This window comes from Carcharhinus amblyrhynchos, chromosome 8 (assembly GCF_965287045.1).
Source record: "Carcharhinus amblyrhynchos chromosome 8, sCarAmb.v2.hapA, whole genome shotgun sequence".
Classification (NCBI taxonomy): domain Eukaryota; kingdom Metazoa; phylum Chordata; class Chondrichthyes; order Carcharhiniformes; family Carcharhinidae; genus Carcharhinus; species Carcharhinus amblyrhynchos.
In genome coordinates this window covers 62,849,694-62,870,955 of record NC_137331.1, presented here as the reverse complement: position 1 = coordinate 62,870,955, position 21,262 = coordinate 62,849,694, and the positions used below count along the sequence as shown (strand labels likewise).

The 21,262-nt window shown below is 38.7% G+C and overlaps 1 protein-coding gene across 3 annotated transcripts in view; it reads left to right on the top strand.

Annotated features, from left to right (window-relative positions):
- Window positions 1-21,262, top strand: part of chd7 (chromodomain helicase DNA binding protein 7) — a 249,444-nt gene that overhangs the window by 23,841 nt on the left and 204,341 nt on the right. For all 3 annotated transcript variants that reach the window (XM_080194190.1, XM_080194188.1, XM_080194189.1), the window contains exon 2: window positions 5,870-7,705. In XM_080194190.1, coding sequence (XP_080050316.1) covers window positions 6,056-7,705 — 1,650 coding nt within the window. In that variant the 5' untranslated portion in view covers window positions 5,870-6,055. The remainder of the gene's footprint in view (window positions 1-5,869; window positions 7,706-21,262) is intronic.

The following is a 21,262-nucleotide window of genomic DNA, read 5'->3' as shown; positions in this document are numbered from 1 at the left end:
TATTGGATTTGCCTCATTTTTTTTTGGGAGGAGGATGGATTCCAGATTTCCATTTTTCTTTTTATGAATAAGTGCTTCCTGATTTCACTTCTAAGCAGTCGAGCTCCAATTTTGACGTTATGCTCCTTTTTCTCAGTCTACTCTAAATCCCCCCACTGAAGGAAATATTTTTTCTCTCTATCAAATCCATTAATCATCTTACACACTTTAATTAGATCTTCTATACCCAAGGCACCTCTTTTCAATTTAACCCTTTTGGCACCACTGTTGTACTGGTGAAGCTGCACTGCAACAAATTGCTTCTCAGCCTTTTGGCTAAGATCAAGCCAAGATGGGACGCAATACAAGCGTCAGATCAAGCCAAGATGGGGTGCAATGCGTCATCTTGTTAGCTTGGATCTTGTTTGTCTCCCTTGTGGGGACCTTGAGTTGGATTCAATTGGATTTTGATTTTGGTTTTTGGAGCAAGCAAGGAATGGATTTGGGTTAGTCTGGTCCATTCTGGACATTGGCTTTGTAACTTTAAGAATGGAGTTCAAAAAAATTTAACTCAGAGGCCACTATATCCTCCTCAAGGTGCGATACACATTCTAGATGCTGTCTAAACAAAGTTTTATACTTTCAGTCCCTTCAAGATAGCATAGCATTTACCCTTTAAATTCCTTTTTGTACATGCCCATTAATTTCTAGTGATTTTCTGTTCTTCCAGTTTCTAGCTTTCTATCATTTAGAATATACACTGTTTTGTTTGGTCCATTGTGGATGACCTTGAACTTGCATTAAAATCAATAACCGCAACTCCCTTAGAATTAATGTTATATCTCTTTATATTTGGGTTGCAGATTTGCCACCCATTTAACTGCTTGCTTCTCAGGATTTTACTTATATTTTGTGTGTGCATATTTATACAAAGCTCAGTCAGATTTTCTTGCCTTTTTAAAAAAAAGACAGGTTTACAATTACTAGATTATTCTCACAGTTTGTCAGCATCTGAACACAGGTCTTTTGTTAATGTTAAGTGGTTCACTTTGATAGGTAAGCTGGAAACTGCACCTTCACTAACTTTGGCAAAAAGAGGCATTTTAGGTTTTTGGGTGGAAAAACTTGTTAGGAAAACCACAATGCATCTAGAACAGGTAATGGAAAGTGAACAAGATAATGTTGAAAGTACCTCCATTAATTAAATGGACCGTTGCTGGATAACTCGTGCAAAATTATGAATACTAACAAGGGGATGAGATTTCAGTTAGACATGTATTTGGTATCCATTTTTAACCACTGAATCTTGCCCATGTAACAGGTAAAAGTAAATGAAATCAAATGAAAAGGTGTTGGCTAGTTTCAAGGGTTTATAGAAGGAAACCGATTGTTGATGTTCCAGTAAATGTTTTCAGTAACTCAGCTGGGGAAATTTCAAATGATTGCAGGATGGCACTTAAGGTGCCCATTTAACATTACAACTATGCAGCAGTGAATTTTCCTGTGGGGGTTGGGGGGAGGCAGAGAGAGAGCGGTGGTTTAATGGAAAGCTGAGGGTGTTAAGTAACAAGTGATGTTATTAGCCACCCTGTAGAACAGTCTTGACTTGATGCAGAATGTATGTAAGTAAGTTTTTTTCTGAGAAATTATCTGTAATGAATGTCCTGCAACTTTTTTTGGAGGAGGGATGTTGAAGCACATTTTTGGGAACCAGAGATCACTAAAGATTTTGGATGGCTAATACATTGGACCTTGCTCAATTTCCTTCTAGTGTTAAGAGCAGAGTCCTCAGACTTGAAACATTAACTTTGTTTCTCTCTCCACAGACACTACCAGGCTTGATTTTCCAGCATTTTTTGTTTTTAATTGCAGATTTCCAGCATCTGCAGTATTTTGCTTTTCATTATATGTTTATATCTCTAGGGAGATGTAAGTATGCAATGAATACAATATATTGATCTACTTTTACATCTCTTGGGATAGTGGGTAGGGAACTGTGGTGGTGCAGGGTGTGTGATGATGGTATAATTGTGCAAAAAGGGATATGGATGTGTTTTCAAATATCTTGACATGACTTCCCTCCCTGACTACGTAACATGCCCAATTGACAAAAAGAATGTATGAACCTACCACTGAAAGGAGAGGGGAAGGACAACAAATAAGTTTCAGCTAAAGTTCTAGGTTATGGTCATATGTACCCATTTATATAGAATTTGCTACGGGCTTTTTGTGTTGATATATCCAACTATCAACATTTTTCCATCTTTTGTAGAGAATTTGGCAGTGGAAAAACAGCCAAGTTTATATATTCTAGCATTTGTATGAATTACTTTGAGGATTATTTACAGCTCAGTTGTTATGGTTAGCTGTATATAAGTTCATTTATTTGAGATTAAAATGCTCACCCTTGACCTAATATTGGCCTGGGTTAAATGTGTGCACCGTTTAAGGTTTATCAGGGTGACACATGTCTGTTATGAATTCAGAATGGAGACTACATGCGTCAAACTGGTAATTTAACATTGTCCTGTGACTGACCCAAATCTGGGCAGCACAATGCATAAATCCTGGGAGTATGCTTAGTTCAGGCTATTCTACCCTTAACAGAAATGTTTTAAAGGCCCTTGTTAAAAATTGAAATCAGGATGTAATACGGCAACATGCAGTGATGTAATGCAGTCAGAAATTGGCTTTGAACACCTATATAAAAGCTAGTTCATTGTTTTTGTCAGTCAGTTGTGAGAATAGCACAAACTGCTTTTGCTGTAATCTGTTTTAATATTCTTTCTTGTGTTATGGCAATTAAAATTGTTATACTTGAGCTTGAAACTTGTAAAATGCACAGAAAGTAGGTCTCAATGATTTTAGTGGGATGGTATCAAAGGGGAATTTTTAATGGTAGGTGTGTATGTGAATTAGCAACAGTTATAAGTTTTATTTTAGAACCCTTTTATATTCTATACTAACTATTGGGTTCAAATCAAACGTAGAAATTGAGCAGGGATTTAGGTTTCCATAAGAGCCCTTGTTTCAAGAGCTGTTGAATGAGTTTCGTTATGATGGCAACTAAGGCCTATGGTAGTATGAGTAATAGGAGGAGGGGTTGAGGGTGTTGAATAGAATGCAGCTGTACAAATTCCAGAAGCAGGCCAGTACATTTAGCATACAAGTGTAATTCCTGGCCTAGGCAACATCCTTGTATTCAATTTACTTTTGAGGTAGATTATATATAATTAATGTTCTTGATTAATTGCAGTATAGTATTGACAGAAAGAGGCAACCATGCATATGTGTACCAGCCAGAGCCCCATGCAAAACTACTGCTGTGACCTTTGCCCACTTATATCCTGTGACACTCAGCCTGTCTTTGTACTGCAGTTTATTCCTGATGGATAAGTTGCCCCCAATCACGTACACTATGCTATGCTGCGAAAGAGGAACAGATAAATTATTATGGCTACAGTGAGTGGTTGTGGAGGGGAAAAAGGGAATGTAATGATGACCGTAAGAAAAGCCTATTTGAGCATTGTGGGGACAATCAGCAATCTCATAAACAACCCCATTCGCAGAAATATGCTAGGTCAAGCCTCTTAAGATGTTTTAAGTAGAAAATAATGAAAAAAGACCGGATTTGTTTATCAATGACTACCTCAACTATGAGGGAAAATGTATGTTAATACTAATTTGTGACTGTTTCTTCCATGCCTCAGCATGTAGCCATTGGGTCCCACCCCTTGTCTTCTATTAATTTAATCTCTGCTTTATAAGCAGATGTAATTGCTTGGAGGTCACTTGATGCAGTGCGATCACTAGGATGTTGATAATGAAATTGGGTCCCCCTTCACCCTTATTGGCTCCTCCTTCATCCACTTTCTTTGTATTAGACTGACATAGTAAAATACAGTAAAATTTTTTTGTCCAGTTTTCTTGGGGAATGTGTGTTACTGGTTAGATAAAAAATATCAATTAACAGGGTGTTGCATTACTGTGGACCCAAGAAAAATGCGGTATATCTTTGCTCAGGTAAAATAATCAAAACTGACCCAATCATTTAACAATTTCAATTTAAAGTTCCAGAACAACTTCTGCAGATTTATAATTTTTTTTTAAAGACTGCATTATCTGAATATTGAAAGTCTTTTACAAAAAATAATTGAGCTGTTAAATTCTGATTCCTAGTGAATTCCAGTTGAGAGTGTTCTGGATAATGTGCAGTTTACTGAAATATGTTGTGATTAAATTGCTGGCTTTGTACAAAGAAAAGGGTAAAATGAGACTGTTTGTTGTTTCTTCTCCATCCTTTTAGACAGGAGAGCTTGCAAAAATATGTGTAATTTCTAAATTTGTATGGTTTTCTATGTGAAAACATCCCTTCCCTCCAGTGCAAGTGATTAAGGATCATTGCACTTCAATAAAAAAATAGGTCAGTAGGAGCAGATGGCTCTGAAGCTGCTTTGTTTCATGCTGTGTAATTGTACTTGTGAATGTCATAGCTGACCATGATGCACTGAAATAGTGTTGAGCAATGTACAGTGTCAGATAGATGTTGATGCTCTTTGCCCAAACTAGTGGGAAAGTAGTTTGGGTTGATAAATATCTTCTTTGCTGATTAGAAAGAGTGGGTGGGGTGAAAATATTTAACTCTTGACCAAGAAATGGAGTCTATTTCAGATTAATTGAAGTGGAGCTGCAAGTACTAACTTGGTCCTGATGAGATTTAGAATGTAGCTGTAAAACAAAACGAAAAGGGGTAATTCATTACAATATTCTTCAGTCTTCTCTCTTTTTGATATTCTGTGGGGACATTTTCGATAGTTTTAACTTTGTGGAGGTTGGGATGCCCTACTAAATGGTCATCCTGCTGTTTAGCTTTGTCTGAATGGTGAAAGAATAATCTGCCAGACACTCCAGCTGGAATACGCACTTAGTCACAAATGGAGCTTGTTACATCACTGGTAATCTGTTTGCCTCAGGGTGAGTGATGAACCCTGTGGCTGTGCTTCCTTTGTCAGATCATTTTGAAAATGTGGCCTGGAATCTGTAAATCCATTGTTTTGGCTACTCCATTCGTTTTTGGCATGTCGTTGGAGGGGCGAAAACACTGATTTATTTACACTTGTTGGACTTTAACTTCAAGTTATCAAATGTACAATTGTCAAAGGTTTATACCGAAATGCCAGTTGGATGACAGTGAATTACAATGTTAGTAACAGTTGAGTTTGAATAAATGCATGTCCAATTATAAATCTAAGGATGTACTTGGATCAATACTTCTGTACAATCAACATAAAGGTTAAGTTTTATTTTCTGTTGTGGGCTATGCATTTACCAACTTCTACTGTTTAAGGTATACTACTTATGTGAATTAGTTTTAATAGAATGCAGTCCTGTGCACGCTTTGAATTTTATCATCTATGTATTTCTGCTTAGCTGTTTGATTATGTTGCTTTCAAGGATGATGAGGTTAGGAACGCAATGGAGGAGGTTGGTATGTATACTCGGCCTTACTGTAGCAGATGGAGTGTTCTGCTGTATTCATACAGCTGCTTGCCTGGTGTGATGGCAGCTGCTGTGGCTGCAGTTTGTGTTCTTTTGTTCTTTTGCAACCAGGAATGTAGAACCGAAGAGAGTAATGAAGAATGAATTAATGGGTCAGGTTAGTGCTTGCACTGATTATGAATAATACATTGTGTAGGATACTCTTGGTACAAACTGTATGTGTTACTCAATTTTACAGTCTTAACTTTTTAAACTTCCTAGAAAGCTCTTTGTGTCAGTTTATATAGAGGGAAGGGAACATCTTAATGTGACCTTATTGATTGTCTTTGTGTGTGCCACATTATTCATCCCATTTGTCCCCAATTTTATTTTGTTTTCATTTTCTCCCTAGGACTTCTATCCAGACTTTGCCTGACACTGAATTGTCCAAAAGAATTAAGGAAATGTGGAGTGACATGCAGGAGATTAGTTATAGGATTTAAAGCTTTGAGGACGTACACCTTGAAGGGAAGCGGTGAAGTGAAGCACAGAATAGTTCACTTTTTGTGCCACTAGGAGAGTTGTGAGCACAAGGAAGATGGCAGATCCTGGTATGCTGAGTTTGTTTGGTGATGATGGGAACATTTTCAGTGAAGGGCTTGAAGGTCTTGGAGAATGTGGTTTTTCAGAGAATCCAGTGAATGCTCTTGGGCAACAACTACCCATGGATCAAGGATTTGGCTCCATGCAATCTCCCCTTCATCATCCCCCACCCACTCAGACTCAAACTAAGCTGGCTCACTATGATCATTTTGGTCCGTTTGAACAGCAGAAAATACACCTGGTAGATCAGCCTAATCGAATGATCGGTAATACTCCTGGGAATGGCATGGCATCGCCTCACTCACAGTATCACAACCCCTCAGTTCCGCCAGTCCCTCACAGTGGTGCTCAGATGGGAGTGTACCCAACTATGCAGACCGAAAGGTGTGGACAGCAATTTGTAGACAGCAGCTCCATGTGGGGACCACGTGCTGTCCAGGTGCCAGACCAGATCCGACCTACCTTCCAGCAACAGCAGCAACCACAGCCTCCACCTCAAGGGCAAGGGCATGCTCAGCATATGCAACAGCTGGGGAGTTACCTGACACGTAGTGATTATTCTTTGCAACAGCACAACCAGCCACAGCAGCAGAGGGTGAATCAGTTCACTCAGGGTCAAGAGGCCCTCAGTCAGGGAAATCCTTTCATGGGAACTTCAGGACCAGGCCACTTATCTCACATGCCTCAACAAACCCCCAATATGGGTCCTTCCTTACGTCACACTCCAACCCAGCAATACCATCCCCATCCCCCTCCCCCCAATTCTCTCCATGGAGATTCCATTGCTCACAGTCCAAGATTCTCCCCTAACCCTTCTCAACAAACCAGTAACAGGCAACAAAATTTAAACTTTAGCTCACGTAGCCAAGCAGTACCTTCACAATCTGTAAGTAGCTCAGGGCAGTATTCACAATATCCTTATAGTAACATTAATCAGGGATTAGTTAACAGTAATACAGGGATCAATCAAAACCTAGGCCTTAATAATAACCCATCTGTGAACCAGTCAATACCCCGCTATCCAAATACTGTGGCATTCCCACCTGGCACCAGCCAAGGACTAATGCACCAGCAGCCTATACATCCAGGTGGCCCACTTAACCAAATTAATGCACAAACTATGCACCCCACACAGTCTCAGGGAACTTATGCTTCTCCACCTCCAATGTCACCTATGAAAGCTATGAGTAACCCAGCAGGTACCCCTCCACCACAGGTTAGGCCAGGCAGTGCTGGAATGCAGTTGGAGGTTGGAAGCTATTCAAGCATGCCCCTGCCTCAACAATCACATCAGTCCCCAGGTACCATGGGACTTGGACAGAGGAGCATTGGTCCCAGAAGCATGCAGACACAACAGTACATGAGCCCTTCTGTACCAAGGGATATTGGCAGCCTTCCAAGACCAGTCGGTGCACTGGGTCCCAGTGGGAATCATGCCGATCAGGTAATGCAGGAACGTCTAATGTCTGGCCAGCAGCACCCAAATCAGCCTTTTCAGCCTCAGTTGCCAACTTGTCCACCTGTGAAACAGCATCCAACAGTGCATCATCAAACTTCTCCTACATCTCATCAACATCAGCCATGGGTACAGTCACAACATTCTTCACCTAAGGCCACATTGCAACAAGTGCCTGCCCAACATCAGGTGAGTGATGTATGTAAATTATGGCAGTGTGTAATTGCAGTCTGAGTATCCATAACATGTATAATTGCGTATTAATGGTTGTTAAAGTGTAGAAAGTTATTAAAGTATGCATTGTGAATTGTTTACCATGACACTGTGAATCATGCAATGGAATTTCCAACACGTATATTGCTTGAGGTTTGCTTGGTTTAAAAAAAAACATGCAACTTGGCATTGTTTTAGGCAAACGTGAAGAAAATCTACGAATTAACATGTGGTTGAAATGGCTATCACTTTCAGCATGCAAATCCTAAGGTAGATTATTTTTATATATTTAATATTCTGGATTGAACATTCCAACTAAAGTACATGTGAAAACACAACTGTGCTTAAAAAGTGTTGAATATGCTGTTTATCTGTAGTTACATTTATGCCTTCAATTTTGCTCATATCCTTTTTGTGTTAAGTGAACCTTTTTGTATAGATTATTGAAGCTGTCTGTGTGTGCTGCTTTTGTGACTTAATCTTGACTGTTTTCTACCCAGCAAACTTCCAGCATTTCCTCCAATGAGCTGAGTCTTCACATGTTCTAGCAGCCTATTTGCTTCCTTAATTCCCTTTCTATCCTACTGACGACACATCATGTCCTCTGCTTCATGATAAACCATATCTGCATATTTCCTTCCAACCCTTTTCTCCTTCTCAAGAAATTTGCACTCAACATATCTCGAATCAGATCTCCAAACTTCTCTTTCTAAACCCTGGCATCATTTCTTCATGACTGATCCAATGAATATTCGTTCAATGCTCATCCAACTGACTTCTGAATCACCAGCATTACTGAAAGCACAGTGGTCAAAATCCTAAAGTGACATCCTCTGTACAATTATGTACTGGATGAGCAGACGTTTCCTCCAATTATATACTGTTAAGACTCAAGTCATTGTTTTTGGTTCCCACTCCCAAGCTCCATTCCCTAATGACAGACTATTACCAAGGAGGGGAATCGAGTCAGAGATTAAGACAGTCTTGTTACAACCTGGTGTCACACATGATTCTGAGATGAACGTCTGATCTTGTTGGTGTCATCTCTAAGAGCATGATGTTCCACCTCTGTGACATAGCTTGACTTTGCCCCCTCTCAGATCATCTGCAGAAACCTCATCCATGACTTTGTAATCTTCATTATGCACTTCTGGCTGGTCTCTTACATTCTACCCTCTCTGAACTTGGTCATAAAAGCTTCGGACACTTGTGTCTTAGCACATCCCATTCTTGTGCTTGCTGACCTACATGGGATCCCAATCAAACAATATCTTTAAAATTCCCATTCTTGTTTTCAAATCCCACTATGACTTTACCCCTCATCTCTATAATTTCCTTCAATTCCACAACCCACAGAGATCTGCACTCATCTAATTCTGTCCCTTTGTGTGTTCCAAATCATTGGTCCACCATTGGTGATTGTGAAGTCAGTTCCCTAGGCCCTAAAATCTGAAGTTCCCTCCTACACCTCTCCATCTCTCTACCTCTGTCCTTTGAGATGTTCTTAAAGCATTTGGTCATCTGACCTAATATTGCCTTTATGGCTCATTGTCATTCTTTGTTTATTAATGCTCCTGTGATGCATCTTGTGGTGTTTCATTATGTCAAAAACACCATATAACCATGTGAGAGGTTGTGGTATAGTGGTACTATTAGTGCACTAATAATTCGGAGGCCCAAGCTAATTCTCTGGAGACATGGATTCAAATCTCACCTTGGTGGTGGAATTTAAATACAAATAAATCAGGAATTGAAAGCTAGTCTCAATAATGGTGACAATGAAGCTATCATCCATTGTTGATTCCTTTCTTGTTCACTAATCTCTTTTTGCTGATGGTAGATTTCCATCCCCTATATGATTAGCTCTTAACCACCCTCTGCAATGGCTAAGTAAGCCACTCAGGTCAAGGACAATTAAGGAGGGGCTACAAATACTGACCTTGTCAGCAACACCCGCATCCCACCAAAGAATAAAGGAAAAAATGTTGTAAGTTTGGAGACTGTGTGGCTATCTTTCCTCACGTTCTTTGACCTACCTCAACTCATTCAAGCAATGTTGGCCATCCGTCTCTCTGCAATCTACTGAAACGCCACATTCATCTCATTCCTGGTGCAAAGCAAGGATTATGTTCCTTTTCATTTGTCACCAACCAAGTTACTGTTAAAAATGCCAGTTGCAGGTAACAGTTTTGATTGGCAAGGTATAAATAAATTATTTTATTTCCCATTAGATGACCTTCATGTTCCACCCCAATGTCTCTTAATCAGATGATAGGTATAGGTACTGTCTCTTAAAGATTTTTTTTTAAAGAAAACAAATTTTAGATTATCTGTATGTTGAAGCATTTTAGGTGATGAGTTACCTCAAGCTCTTTGAATTGTTGCTATTGAAAACTTATGGAGTAAGCTTTAAAAATTTTGTTTCTCAAATAGCTGATGTTACAAAACTCCTACGAAAACCAGGTTACACAAATGCAACCTGTTGCTGTGAATATTTCCTGACCACCAATATGCTGGTTCTAAAGTTTACAGTACGGTTTGCTTAGCTGTTTTAAAGATTTGACTTAGGCAAAATGTCTCAGCACAACTGCTTTTACAATCTGAAACTCCACCGAGTGTGGTAAGTATCCAGTTGTGGTAGACAGTGCCTTGTGTGTTTTAGCAACTGTTTTACTAACCAGCCATCATTGAATTACTTCTGTATGCTCTTAAATGCACAACTGCTAACTGGCCCCGCTGTTTCTTTTCTCTCAAATGATGAGTTATGACTTCCAGATACCAGTGAATGTTTTTGAAATAGGAAACAGTAGTGCACTGTTTTTTTGAGGTTTTCTACTGCTTGCTTATGCTGAAATGGACAACTGTTTTTCAATGTAGATCTAAATAAATTACAAATTGTATCAAAAGTCTGTGTTTCAGCATTAGATTCAGGGGAAAATGCATTTTATAAAAAAAAGTAATGTTAGTTGATTAAATGCTTTCACAAATAAATGGGACCTGTATCATTTCTATAACCTAATTTACAATTCAATTTAGATGCCATTGACTCATCCAGCAGCATGATCATGTATTGTCGTGTATTTGATTACTTTCTTGTATTTGCCCCATGCTAATGAAAGTGTACATTTTTTCATTTGTATTAATATTCAATTTTCAATTTGGCATTTTGAATTTGACATAGTAGCTCTGGTAGCAAAGCAATAAAACTCAATCACACCTGTTCTTTCTCCATATTAACAAGTACTCCTAGCGTTTTGTTGAGCTTTTGGATTGTGTATTGCAGAACCACTACTATCAGAGGAGCAAAGCTGGCAAAATCATTCTGATCTCTCAAACATTCCAGGTCTTTGGCGTTGTGGCTTGTTGATGTGTCATTTATTTTTCTAATATGCTTTGGTAGAACTGAGAGATGAGGCACATGGTCAGAAGTGGACAGAATTTTCAAAGTGAGAGGAAAAATTAGGATTTGTTTAAACAATCTCTAGATTGTGTTGGAATTTACGTCATTTATTTTTCCTCCCAAGTTTAAATGGAATAAGATTAGAATTTTAAGCCAAACATGATTGCGATAAATATAGTTAATTCCAAATTTGGTATTCTTAAATGCAAACTATTAGACTTGATCTGTTATCCTGCCTCATGGTAGCATAATAGTTTGAAGTGCAATTGATGTTGCTATTCAGGTGGCCATAGTCCCATATTGTTGAGGAAATTGATCAGGACACAACAGGAAGTCTTTGAATAGTTAGGATACCAGATCAGAAAACCGAAGGTATACTATGAAATCAGATTAGACTCCAACAATTTGCTATTTTGGCATTAATGTGAGGATAGAGTGTTTCACTCAAGGCAAGATTCTACTGACAAACTAGGGAATCATTATCAAAACAACTTTTATTTAACAAAGTTCAAAACAAATAAATTAGCTTACCATTTAAGAATTGAATAATACTTAAACATGACAGGATATAATTCTTAACTGCTTACCTTGCCTTATGAGTTCCAGTTCAAGCAGTATTCCTCTTCTAGACTTAAATTCCCTCTTCAAAACTGGCCAACTAAGTACAAACAGATAGCATGTGTTTTGCTAACTAATTTTAGAGCTTTTAGACAGCTTCTAGAAATAGAGACACCTTGCTTCTTTCAGAACCAGGCAGTAACTGCTTGCTTTAAAAATGAAAGAGAAGGTGGTTCCCCTGCAAGTCTGGCTCCTCCCATTAAGCACATGACCCTGTCCCTGTCAAACTACTCTGAAACCCCAAGAGAACTTAAGGAAACACAATGGCATTAGCCCCCATTAAACAAATACTTCACATACTTACGCTAGTCTCCCAATGAGGTTACTATATAATTCTACAAAAGTAACTTCCCATTTGTAATTCAACAAAATATTTGCCAACTTTATTATATTCTGTGGTTTAAAACAAATTTCCTTTGGTAGGCAATTCCCCCTCCTGACAAATTGGAAGAAGTTCCTGTAAGATTTGTAACTTTACTGTTCTAATTTACTTGAGATAGGCTAACGAAAATGGCAGACATACGGAAGATGAAATTTGATACAGAGAAGTGTGAAGTGATATAGGTCAGAATATGGTTTTAAAGGGCTGAATGAACAGCGACACATGGGTGTAGGTACACAAATCATCAAAGGTGCCAGAGCTAGTTGAGAAAGTAGTTGAAAAAGCATGTGAGATCCTGGGCACAGTGCAAAAACAAGAAGGTTATGTTGAACCTCTAGAAAACACTGGCCTTACTTGGAACTTTGTGTGTATTTCTGGCTGCAGACTTCAGGGAGAGATGTGAAGGCATTCGGAAGGGTGCATAAAAGATCCACAAGAATGGTTTCTGGAATGAACAACTTATGTGGATATTGGAAGAGATAGGGTTCTCGTTGAGAAGGCTGGATGGAGATTTGATCAAAGTGTCCAAAATCATGAGGCATTTAGACAGAGTAGATTGAAAGAAACTGTTGCCATTGGCAGAGGGGTCGAGAACCAGAGGACACTGACTTAAGGTGGGTGATAGGTGAAAGAACTTTGTTGATATGAAAAACCTTTACTTGGTGAGGTGGTTAAGATTTGGGATGCACTGATGGTGCATGAGACAGATTTAACCATAGCTTTCCAAAAACAAAATATCTAAGCTTCAAAAGAGAGAAAATTTTCATTGGGAAAGATCTGCAGAGTGAGACTAGCTGAGTTCTTAGAGAGGCAGTATAATAGGTCAAATGGCAGATTCTGTGCTGTAACCATTCTATAATGCTTAATCTGAGTTTATCTTTTCTAAATCATTTAATATTTGATACTCAAACTCATTAACGTTCTTTTTCCCAGATATCGGTTTACAGGTTAAGTAATGCGATGATGCATGAAAAGACACATTTAGTGACAGATCTTCAAAACCATTCAATAGTTTTTCTAAATTGAGGCTTCGAGCTGGGATCACTAATGGTTGTTAGAGTTTTAGAATCTCTATGGTCAGAAGGTGGTCATTCGGTCCATTGAGTTTGCACCAACTTTCTGCTAAATCATTTTGCCCAAGCCCAGTTGTCGCCCTATGCCCCAACCCTGCACATTTACCCTGTTAATCCATCTAGCCTGCACATCTTTGTACATGGGAGGAAACCTGAATACCTGAAAGAAACCCACACAGACACAGGGTGAACGTGCAAACTTCACACACAGTCACCCAAGGCTGGAATCAAACCCGGGTCCCTGGCGCTGTGAAGCAGTAGTGTTAACCGCTGTGCCAATGTGCTGCTGCAATTTTACTGAATTTAACCCAACAAAACAACAGTTAGAATTACTTTTGTCTATTAATAAATAATGAACTACTTTATTCCGTCACTACTAACATAGGAAGGATTTATTAATATGCTAATGAAATGTTGCATTTCAAGTAATTTAAAGTGGCATACATATCAGTTAACTCTTAATGTGTAGTCTCAAAATGCAAATTAGAGATATGACAAACTAATGTACACATTGATCTATCCATTCTGTTGCCTACATGTTTGCACTTGTAGACATGGTAAACAGAATTCTGTTCATCAGATAATTATGTTATGCATTTTTGAGCCATGATTGGTTGAAACAGGAAGTGAGCTGAATCCTTTAATGATTAAATCATTTTTTCCCTCAATTGCTTAAACATGTCATGTTTCTCCACATTCCCTGCCATTTTTAGCTGTAATAAGAGCAAGTATGGACTATTGTAAAAATAAAGGCTTGCCTTTATATAGCACCTTTCATGATTAAGATATTCCAAAGTGCTTTTCAACTAATGAAGTACTAAATGTGTTGTCACTGCTGTAATGTTGACAATGTGACAAGCAATTTGTTCTCAGCAAGCTTCAACAAACAACAATATGATAATGTCCAGGTTTTAGTTTGTGATATCGATTGAAGGATAAATATTGGCAGGGGCAGTGCCTTGCTCTTTTTTGAATAATATATGGGATCTTTTTATGTCCACATGAGAGTCGACAGGGCCTTACTACTGCACTGAGTTCGCAATCACCAGCGTGTCAGCCTACATTTGTGCTCAAGACCTAGAGTGTAACTTGAACCCGCATCCTTGCAGCTTTATTTCAGTGTGTCTCCCTTAGATAGAACAACTTTGTTTGAAAAGATGGACTTCTTCACGTGACAATAACCAGAATCTCGTTATTTTAATGTGACTCCTTGAAGTCAGTTTACCATATTAACATGAAAATATTCTACTTTGAGAAGCTGGGCACAGTCAGTTTTGGGCATGAATGCTGCACCATTTGAATGGGCAGAACATCCTAGCGTGGATTTTATTTTCTTTATGACCATTGATATTTTAATCTTCTAGCAGGAATACTCTCAGACCTTTAATTGGTCAACTGTTATGATAGATTTGCCTGTAATTTTCCCAAGTTTCTGAGGAAAGTTAGTGCAAGTGCCCTTTGCCAGTTACTGACCATTTACAAATAGACAAGGGAACTTGTATAGGGTTGGAGATCTAAGAGGGACAATAATTTTGGTGCCTGTTATCTCAGCCATTATGCCTTGTTGCCAGGAAATTTTTGGTAGTGTCCAGGGTTGCTGGAAACACTGAGCTCATTATTAGATGTGCAAGAGTAGTTGAGAAATAACACTTGGTCTTTGACACAGCTCTTCCTCAAAGCAATACTGTTAAAATCAGTGGCTGAGATGCATGGAATTGCACTTATGTCTTTGTTATCGTGCAGTTGTTGCTGTCGTGATACAGTTTGTTTTTTTTGTGTTTACTGCTTTGTTTCAGCTGTAAATTGAAGCTATTATAATGCACCATCAATTTAATACACAATACTTGCAAAGTCATTCCCCATTTGTCCCAGTTTTCTCACTGAATTCATACTAGGGTACAGTTACAGGAGCAACAGTACCCTGCCTGCAACGACCTTTGTCCAGGTGGATGTTTTTTTGAGAGTTTAGATGGTTTCAGCAAGCTAAGGAGGAAATTGAAGACAATTCTAATCACTTTCTTCTCTAGTAATCTATCAGGAACCTTTTGAAATGATTAAACAGGAATTCTGACATTTGTTCCGTCTGTTAAGATCATTCGCTACCTAAGCTATGATCGTCTAGTGTTTGGCTTGTAAGACTTGCTATTCTGTTATGTAGTATCTTTGCCCACTAGGCTGTTGAGAGAGTTCACTTTTCTAACTAACTTGATGTAAAGTTGATCATCTGTTATGAATGTGCAAAGTTTGAAGTGCCTGAATATTATTTTTGAAAAGTTTAGATACTAATTTGAGACTCAAAATTCAAAGCTGTACATTGAAAGATATTTTAGCAGAATTATTGGTATTTCCTGTTTAATTCAAGCTTACGTGGTACAGATTGGTGAGTGTGATAGAATGTTGCATAATTCTTCCAGAGCTGTCTCTGCACCTGATTTCAGAATCGAGGCCTGGCATTAAAAATGTATTACGGTGTACTTGATAAGTGAAGAGTACTTGAGTACAGGAATGGGAAATGGTCATTCAGTCTTTTTGGATTAGAATCTGTTCTCGAACCTGATTGGATAATTTACTAAATCTTGTATTTGAAGCTTGTTATATAACATCTTTTAAAAACTTTTATAAGCAGTTTTTTTAGATCCAGTGACTATAATGTAAAAAAAATTGTGGTGGACATTTTGAATATTTAGTAACAGCCCTGAATGACCACTTAATCAATTTTTTGTTAAAGTCTGAGTGAAGACTTTTCTGTTTCTCTTCAAATAGCACTATCATATCTTTAGTCTCCACATAAACCACTGGAAGATGCAGGTTGTTTTTTGGTTTCTTGTCTCATCCAAAGGGCTGGTTATAATTGCCAACTTCTGTCCAAGGCACTATCATCTCTCCAAGGTTGATCCAATTCCTTTTTTTTTGAATATTCTAGTTAAGCCAAGGTCACTACACTAGGTGGCACTCTGCTCTATGTTGAATCTAAATACAAAATTTCACTTTAACTGTCTTTTTAGTTGCTCATCTGCCCCAGTTCCCTTACACTGGTTTGCTCAAAATGCCACTTTCTGTTAATTTTAAAAATTTATTCATTTTGTGTTAACATTTTCCTCATGAGCTTCCTCAGCCTATCCCAACAGCTGAGCATAAAATCTTCAATAATTGCTTTCCCTTTCAGCATGTGTTGAGGAGGTGCAACATCATAAGACCAGAAAACGTAGGAGCAGTAGTAGACCATTTGATCCATCAAGTCTGCTCCGTCATTCAATAAGATCATGTCTGATCTGATGTAATCCACAACTCCAATTTCACGCCTCAATCCCATAACCCTTTATTCCGTTATTGATTAAATATCTATCTCTGCCTTGAATTTAATGACCTAACCTCTACAGCTCTCTAACAAAGAATTTCACAACCTTCAGAGAAGAAATTCCTCCTCATCTCTGTCTTAAATGCCGGCATCTCCACATCATTAAATGGCATCCCCTTACTCTGAAACTATGCCATCAGATCCTAGACTCTCCCTCAAGGGGAAACAGCCCCTCAGCATCTACCCTGAGGCCCCTTGAGAATCCTGTATGTCTCAATAAGGTTGCTGCTCATTCTTCTAAACTCCAATGAATACAGCCTAACCTCTTTAATCTCTCCTCAGAAGAAAATCCCTCATACCTGGGATCAACCTAGTGAACCTTCTCCAGACCGCCTCCAATGCCATTATATCTCCCCTTCGATAAGGGGACCAAAACAATTCACAGCATTCCACATGTGGAGTTACTAATGCCTTGTATAGTTTTAGCAAGACATCCCTATTCTTATACTCCATTTACCTTTGAAATAAAGGCCAGCATTCCATTTGCCTTCCGAATTACCTGCTGAACTTGCATGTTAACTTTCATGATTTATGCATGAGGATCCCCAACTCCCTTTGTGCTGCAGTTCAAGTTTTTCTCCATTTAAATAATATTCAGTTCCTTTATTCTTTCCATCAAGTACATAACTTCACATTTCCCTCAATTATATTTCATCTGATAAGTTTTTGTCCACTTACCTAACCTGTAGAACCACCTATTTTTGTTTCATCTGCAAACCTGATGAGTACATTCATGTCCCTTGTCCAAGTCATTAATAAATATTGTAAATAATTGTGGTTCCAGCATTGATCCCTGTGACACTCCACAGGTTGCCATCCTGGAAATGCTCCTCTTCTCCCAACTCTGTTTTCTATTGGTTAGCCAATCCTCTACCATGCAAATATACTTCCTCCAACACCATAGGCTCTTAAGTATTTAAGTAGCCTTTTATGTGATACTTCAAATGCTTTTTGGAAATTCAAGTATATTACATCTACTGGTTCCCTTTTTATCCATCCTGCTTGTTAACACTTCAAAAAAATTATAATAAATTATATTAAGCATTTCTAAATGCTCTGTTATTACATCCTTGGACTCTTAGTATTTTCCCAATGACAGAAGTTAAGCTCACTGTAGCCTATTGTTTGTCTTCCTCCCTTTTTGATTAAGGTGTTACATCGGCAGTTTTCTAATGATCTGGGACTTTATCAGAATTTAAGGATTCTTGGAAGATTACTAGCACTGTTTCCACTATAAACTGTTGTTACTTCCTTTAATATCCTGGGATGCAACCCATCAGATTCAGGAGACGTACCAGCCTTTAGCCCCATTAGTTTCTATAGTACTTTTCCTCTAGTGATAGTTATTGTATTTATTTCCTCTCACCATCCCCTTTTCTGTCCCTTAACTATTTGGTATTTTTGGAATGTTATCTTCCACAGTGAAGACTGACAGACAGTATTTGTTTAATTCCTCTGCCATTTTCAACTTCCCTACTATTTCCCAAGTCTCATTCTCAGATCTATATTCACTTCAGCGCCTCTCTTCCTTTTCATATATTTAAAGAAGCTCTTGCTGTCCATTTTATGTTGCTTGTTAGTTTATCCTCTGTTTTCCTTCTCCCTCTATTTCATCTTTTGGTTTTTAAAACTTTCCCAATCCTCTGGCGTACCACTAATCTTTGTCACATTGTTTTTCTTCCTGTTTATTACTATCCTTACTTGCTTAACTACGCTTGATTTATCTCCTTCCTAAAATCAGCCTTCCTCACTGCTTTTCTATCTTTATTCCATTGTCATATACATCTGCCATTGCTGATCAACAGTATTTCCTGCTAATCTCCTTTTCCAGTCCACTCTAGCCAACTCTGCTCACATTTTCTTATAATTATCCTTAGTTAAGTTATAACACAGTTGACTCAAGTTTCTCACTCTGAAACTGAGTGCTAAATTTTACCACGTTACAGTCACTGTTTCCTAGGGGATTTTTTACTTTTGAGATTGTTTATTAAACTTGCCTCATTACACATGACCACATCCAAAGTAGCTTGAGCCCTGGATTCACAACATATTGTTCTAGGAAACTGCCCCAAATGTGCACTGAATTTTTCCTCATAGCTACCTTTGCCAATTTGATTTTCCCAATCTACAGGAAGGCTAAAGTCATCCATGGTTAAAATGCAGCCTTTTTTATATGCCCTTATTAACACCTGATTTATTCTGTCCCACAATTCAGCCACTGTTTGGGGGCTATAGATTACTCCCACCAGAGTCACCTTCCCCTTGTTATTTCTTATCCATCCATATGGATTCTACATCTTCTAATCCAAGATAATTTCTTACTAGCATACTTATTCCATATTGTACTAACAAAGCTACCCCACTATCCTTTTCTTCCTGCCTGTCACTACAAAAAGTCACATACACCTGAATATTTAGTTCCCAGTTTTGATCTCCTTGTAATTACGTTTCTGTAATGGTTTTAAGATCACATCTGTTCACCTCAATTTGTGCTATTAATTCGGTGTGCTGAATTCTATATGCATTTAAGTAAAGAGTTATTAACTTTTGCCTTGTTACCATCTTTTCCCCCTTTTTGACCCTATATGTTTTTATGTTTGCGCTCTGTCAGTCCCTGTCGCGCTCTAGGTATCATTGGCTAAATAGCTGCCTTGTAATGCTTCCATATCTTTTTGCCTTGTAAGCCTACATATCCCTTCTCCAAAACCATCCCCTCCCTCTTATTTGGTTTAATGTCCTCTATACTTTCCTTGATATGGAGTTTACAAGAATACGGTTTCCAGCGCAATTCAGATATAGGCTCTCCCAGTGATACAGCCCCCACTTTCTTAGTACTGATGCCAGTGCCCCACAAATCAAAACTCGCTCCCATAATTGTCTTTGAGCCGTGTATTCATCTTGCTAATTTTATGTATCCCATGCCAATTTACACATGGTTCAGGTAATAATCCAGAGATTATAACTTTGGAGGTTCTGTTGTTTAATTTAGTGCTGAGCTCCTCAAACACCTCTTCCCTTGTCCTGCCTATGTCATTGGTATCTGCATGGGCTACAAGGACGGTATCTTCCCCCTCCCTCTACAGGCCCCTGTCCAGTCCAGAACAGATGTCCCAAACCATGGCCTTGGGCAGGCAATACAGCCATCGGGACTCTGATTCCTTGCTATAGAGAACCTTGTGAATCCCTCTCACTATACTGTCCCCTACTGCCACTACTTTCTTACGTGCTTCCCCCCTCAACCCTCACTGACCATGGCACAGGAAGCCAATCGGCCCTTCACCTTCATTCCCCACTTTCATCCAAACCGGCTGGAAGATCCTTAGATCTGTTGGGTAACTGCAGTGGCTGACACTCCTGCCCTCTGAGTCCCCTTGCCTGTGTCAGCAGCTCACACCCTCCTGCCCCTGATCACTTTTCAGGCTGGAAGATTGTACTCTTAAGGGGCGTGAATGCCTCCTGAAACAAAGCTTCCTGGTAACACTGTCCCTGTCTGGTGTGTCGGTGTCTGCAGCTCAGTGACTCCAAGCTCCCCAAGCTGCAGACACTTATTACAAACATGCTTGCCCTGGATAACACCAGTATCCATGAGTACCCACATACTGTAGGCATGACACATCACCTGTCCCGCCATACTCTTAAGGTCTTCAACTAATTACTTAATTATTTTCAATTATTTATTTTTAATTTATTAATTAAACTTATCACAAACTGCAGGACAAATTTAAACCTTCAGAACATAGACCTTGACCATGTAGCAGACATTCATCAGATACTCACCAAGAGCTCACCACCTTCCCTTTAGAACAGCAGAAACCATTTCTACAGGGTGAGAAAGTTTAGAGAAGCAAAGCAGTACCACTTCGTGCCCCCCCCGCCATTGAACTCCTCCTTCTCGTCAGATATTTAGTGCTAGTTGCAGTGTCTGAATTTGTCTGCTCTGAAGAAAGGGATCCAATGAACCCAGGTACAGCAGAGACTAGTTCAAGCTAGTTTCTTTAATTAATTAACTTTCAGCTGCTACCAGTAGATAGTTTCTCTCTCCCCCACCCCCCCTACTTAGGCCCCTGGATGAAACTTGTATGTTAAACAATACTTGCCGTTTAATGTTGAATACAAGTACAAACAATATTGGATTTTTAGAAAGATAATATTTTCCTTTTCTCACCAGACTTCCCCACACTGTCCAAAGATGCATTTTTTTGGTTGCTATGTGTAGCTGGGGACAAATTTTCTAGTCTCATTTAAAAATTAAATGTATTTTACTATTGACCTGTGGGTCTATTTTAACCATTTTTGTTTTCAGGTGATGTGCATTGTGTAGCTACTTTTGAACTATGCCTAGATTTTTTTCTGCCTTGACGTAAGTAACATGATCATGATTCCTGCCCCCATGTGTTTCACTACTATATTTAAGTACTGAAGGTTTGCAAATTTCATTGCAAACTATCTATATTAGCTTTTTAAATTTTGTTTTGTATTCCATTCAAACCTTCTGCATATGAATTTTCAAGCAATTTATTTTTCACCACTCAACAATTGCTAAGCTCTTCTTGAGCTTTCTGCATTTTTCATCTCTCCAGTTAGCGGAAAGGCCATTGCTTTGTTTCCTTTGAAAACTCTATCTTGTTCTTAGACTTTGGACCTCTCATCTTCTCCTAATCCTCTTCCATTTGCTTTCCATGCATGCAAACTATCAGCAGCA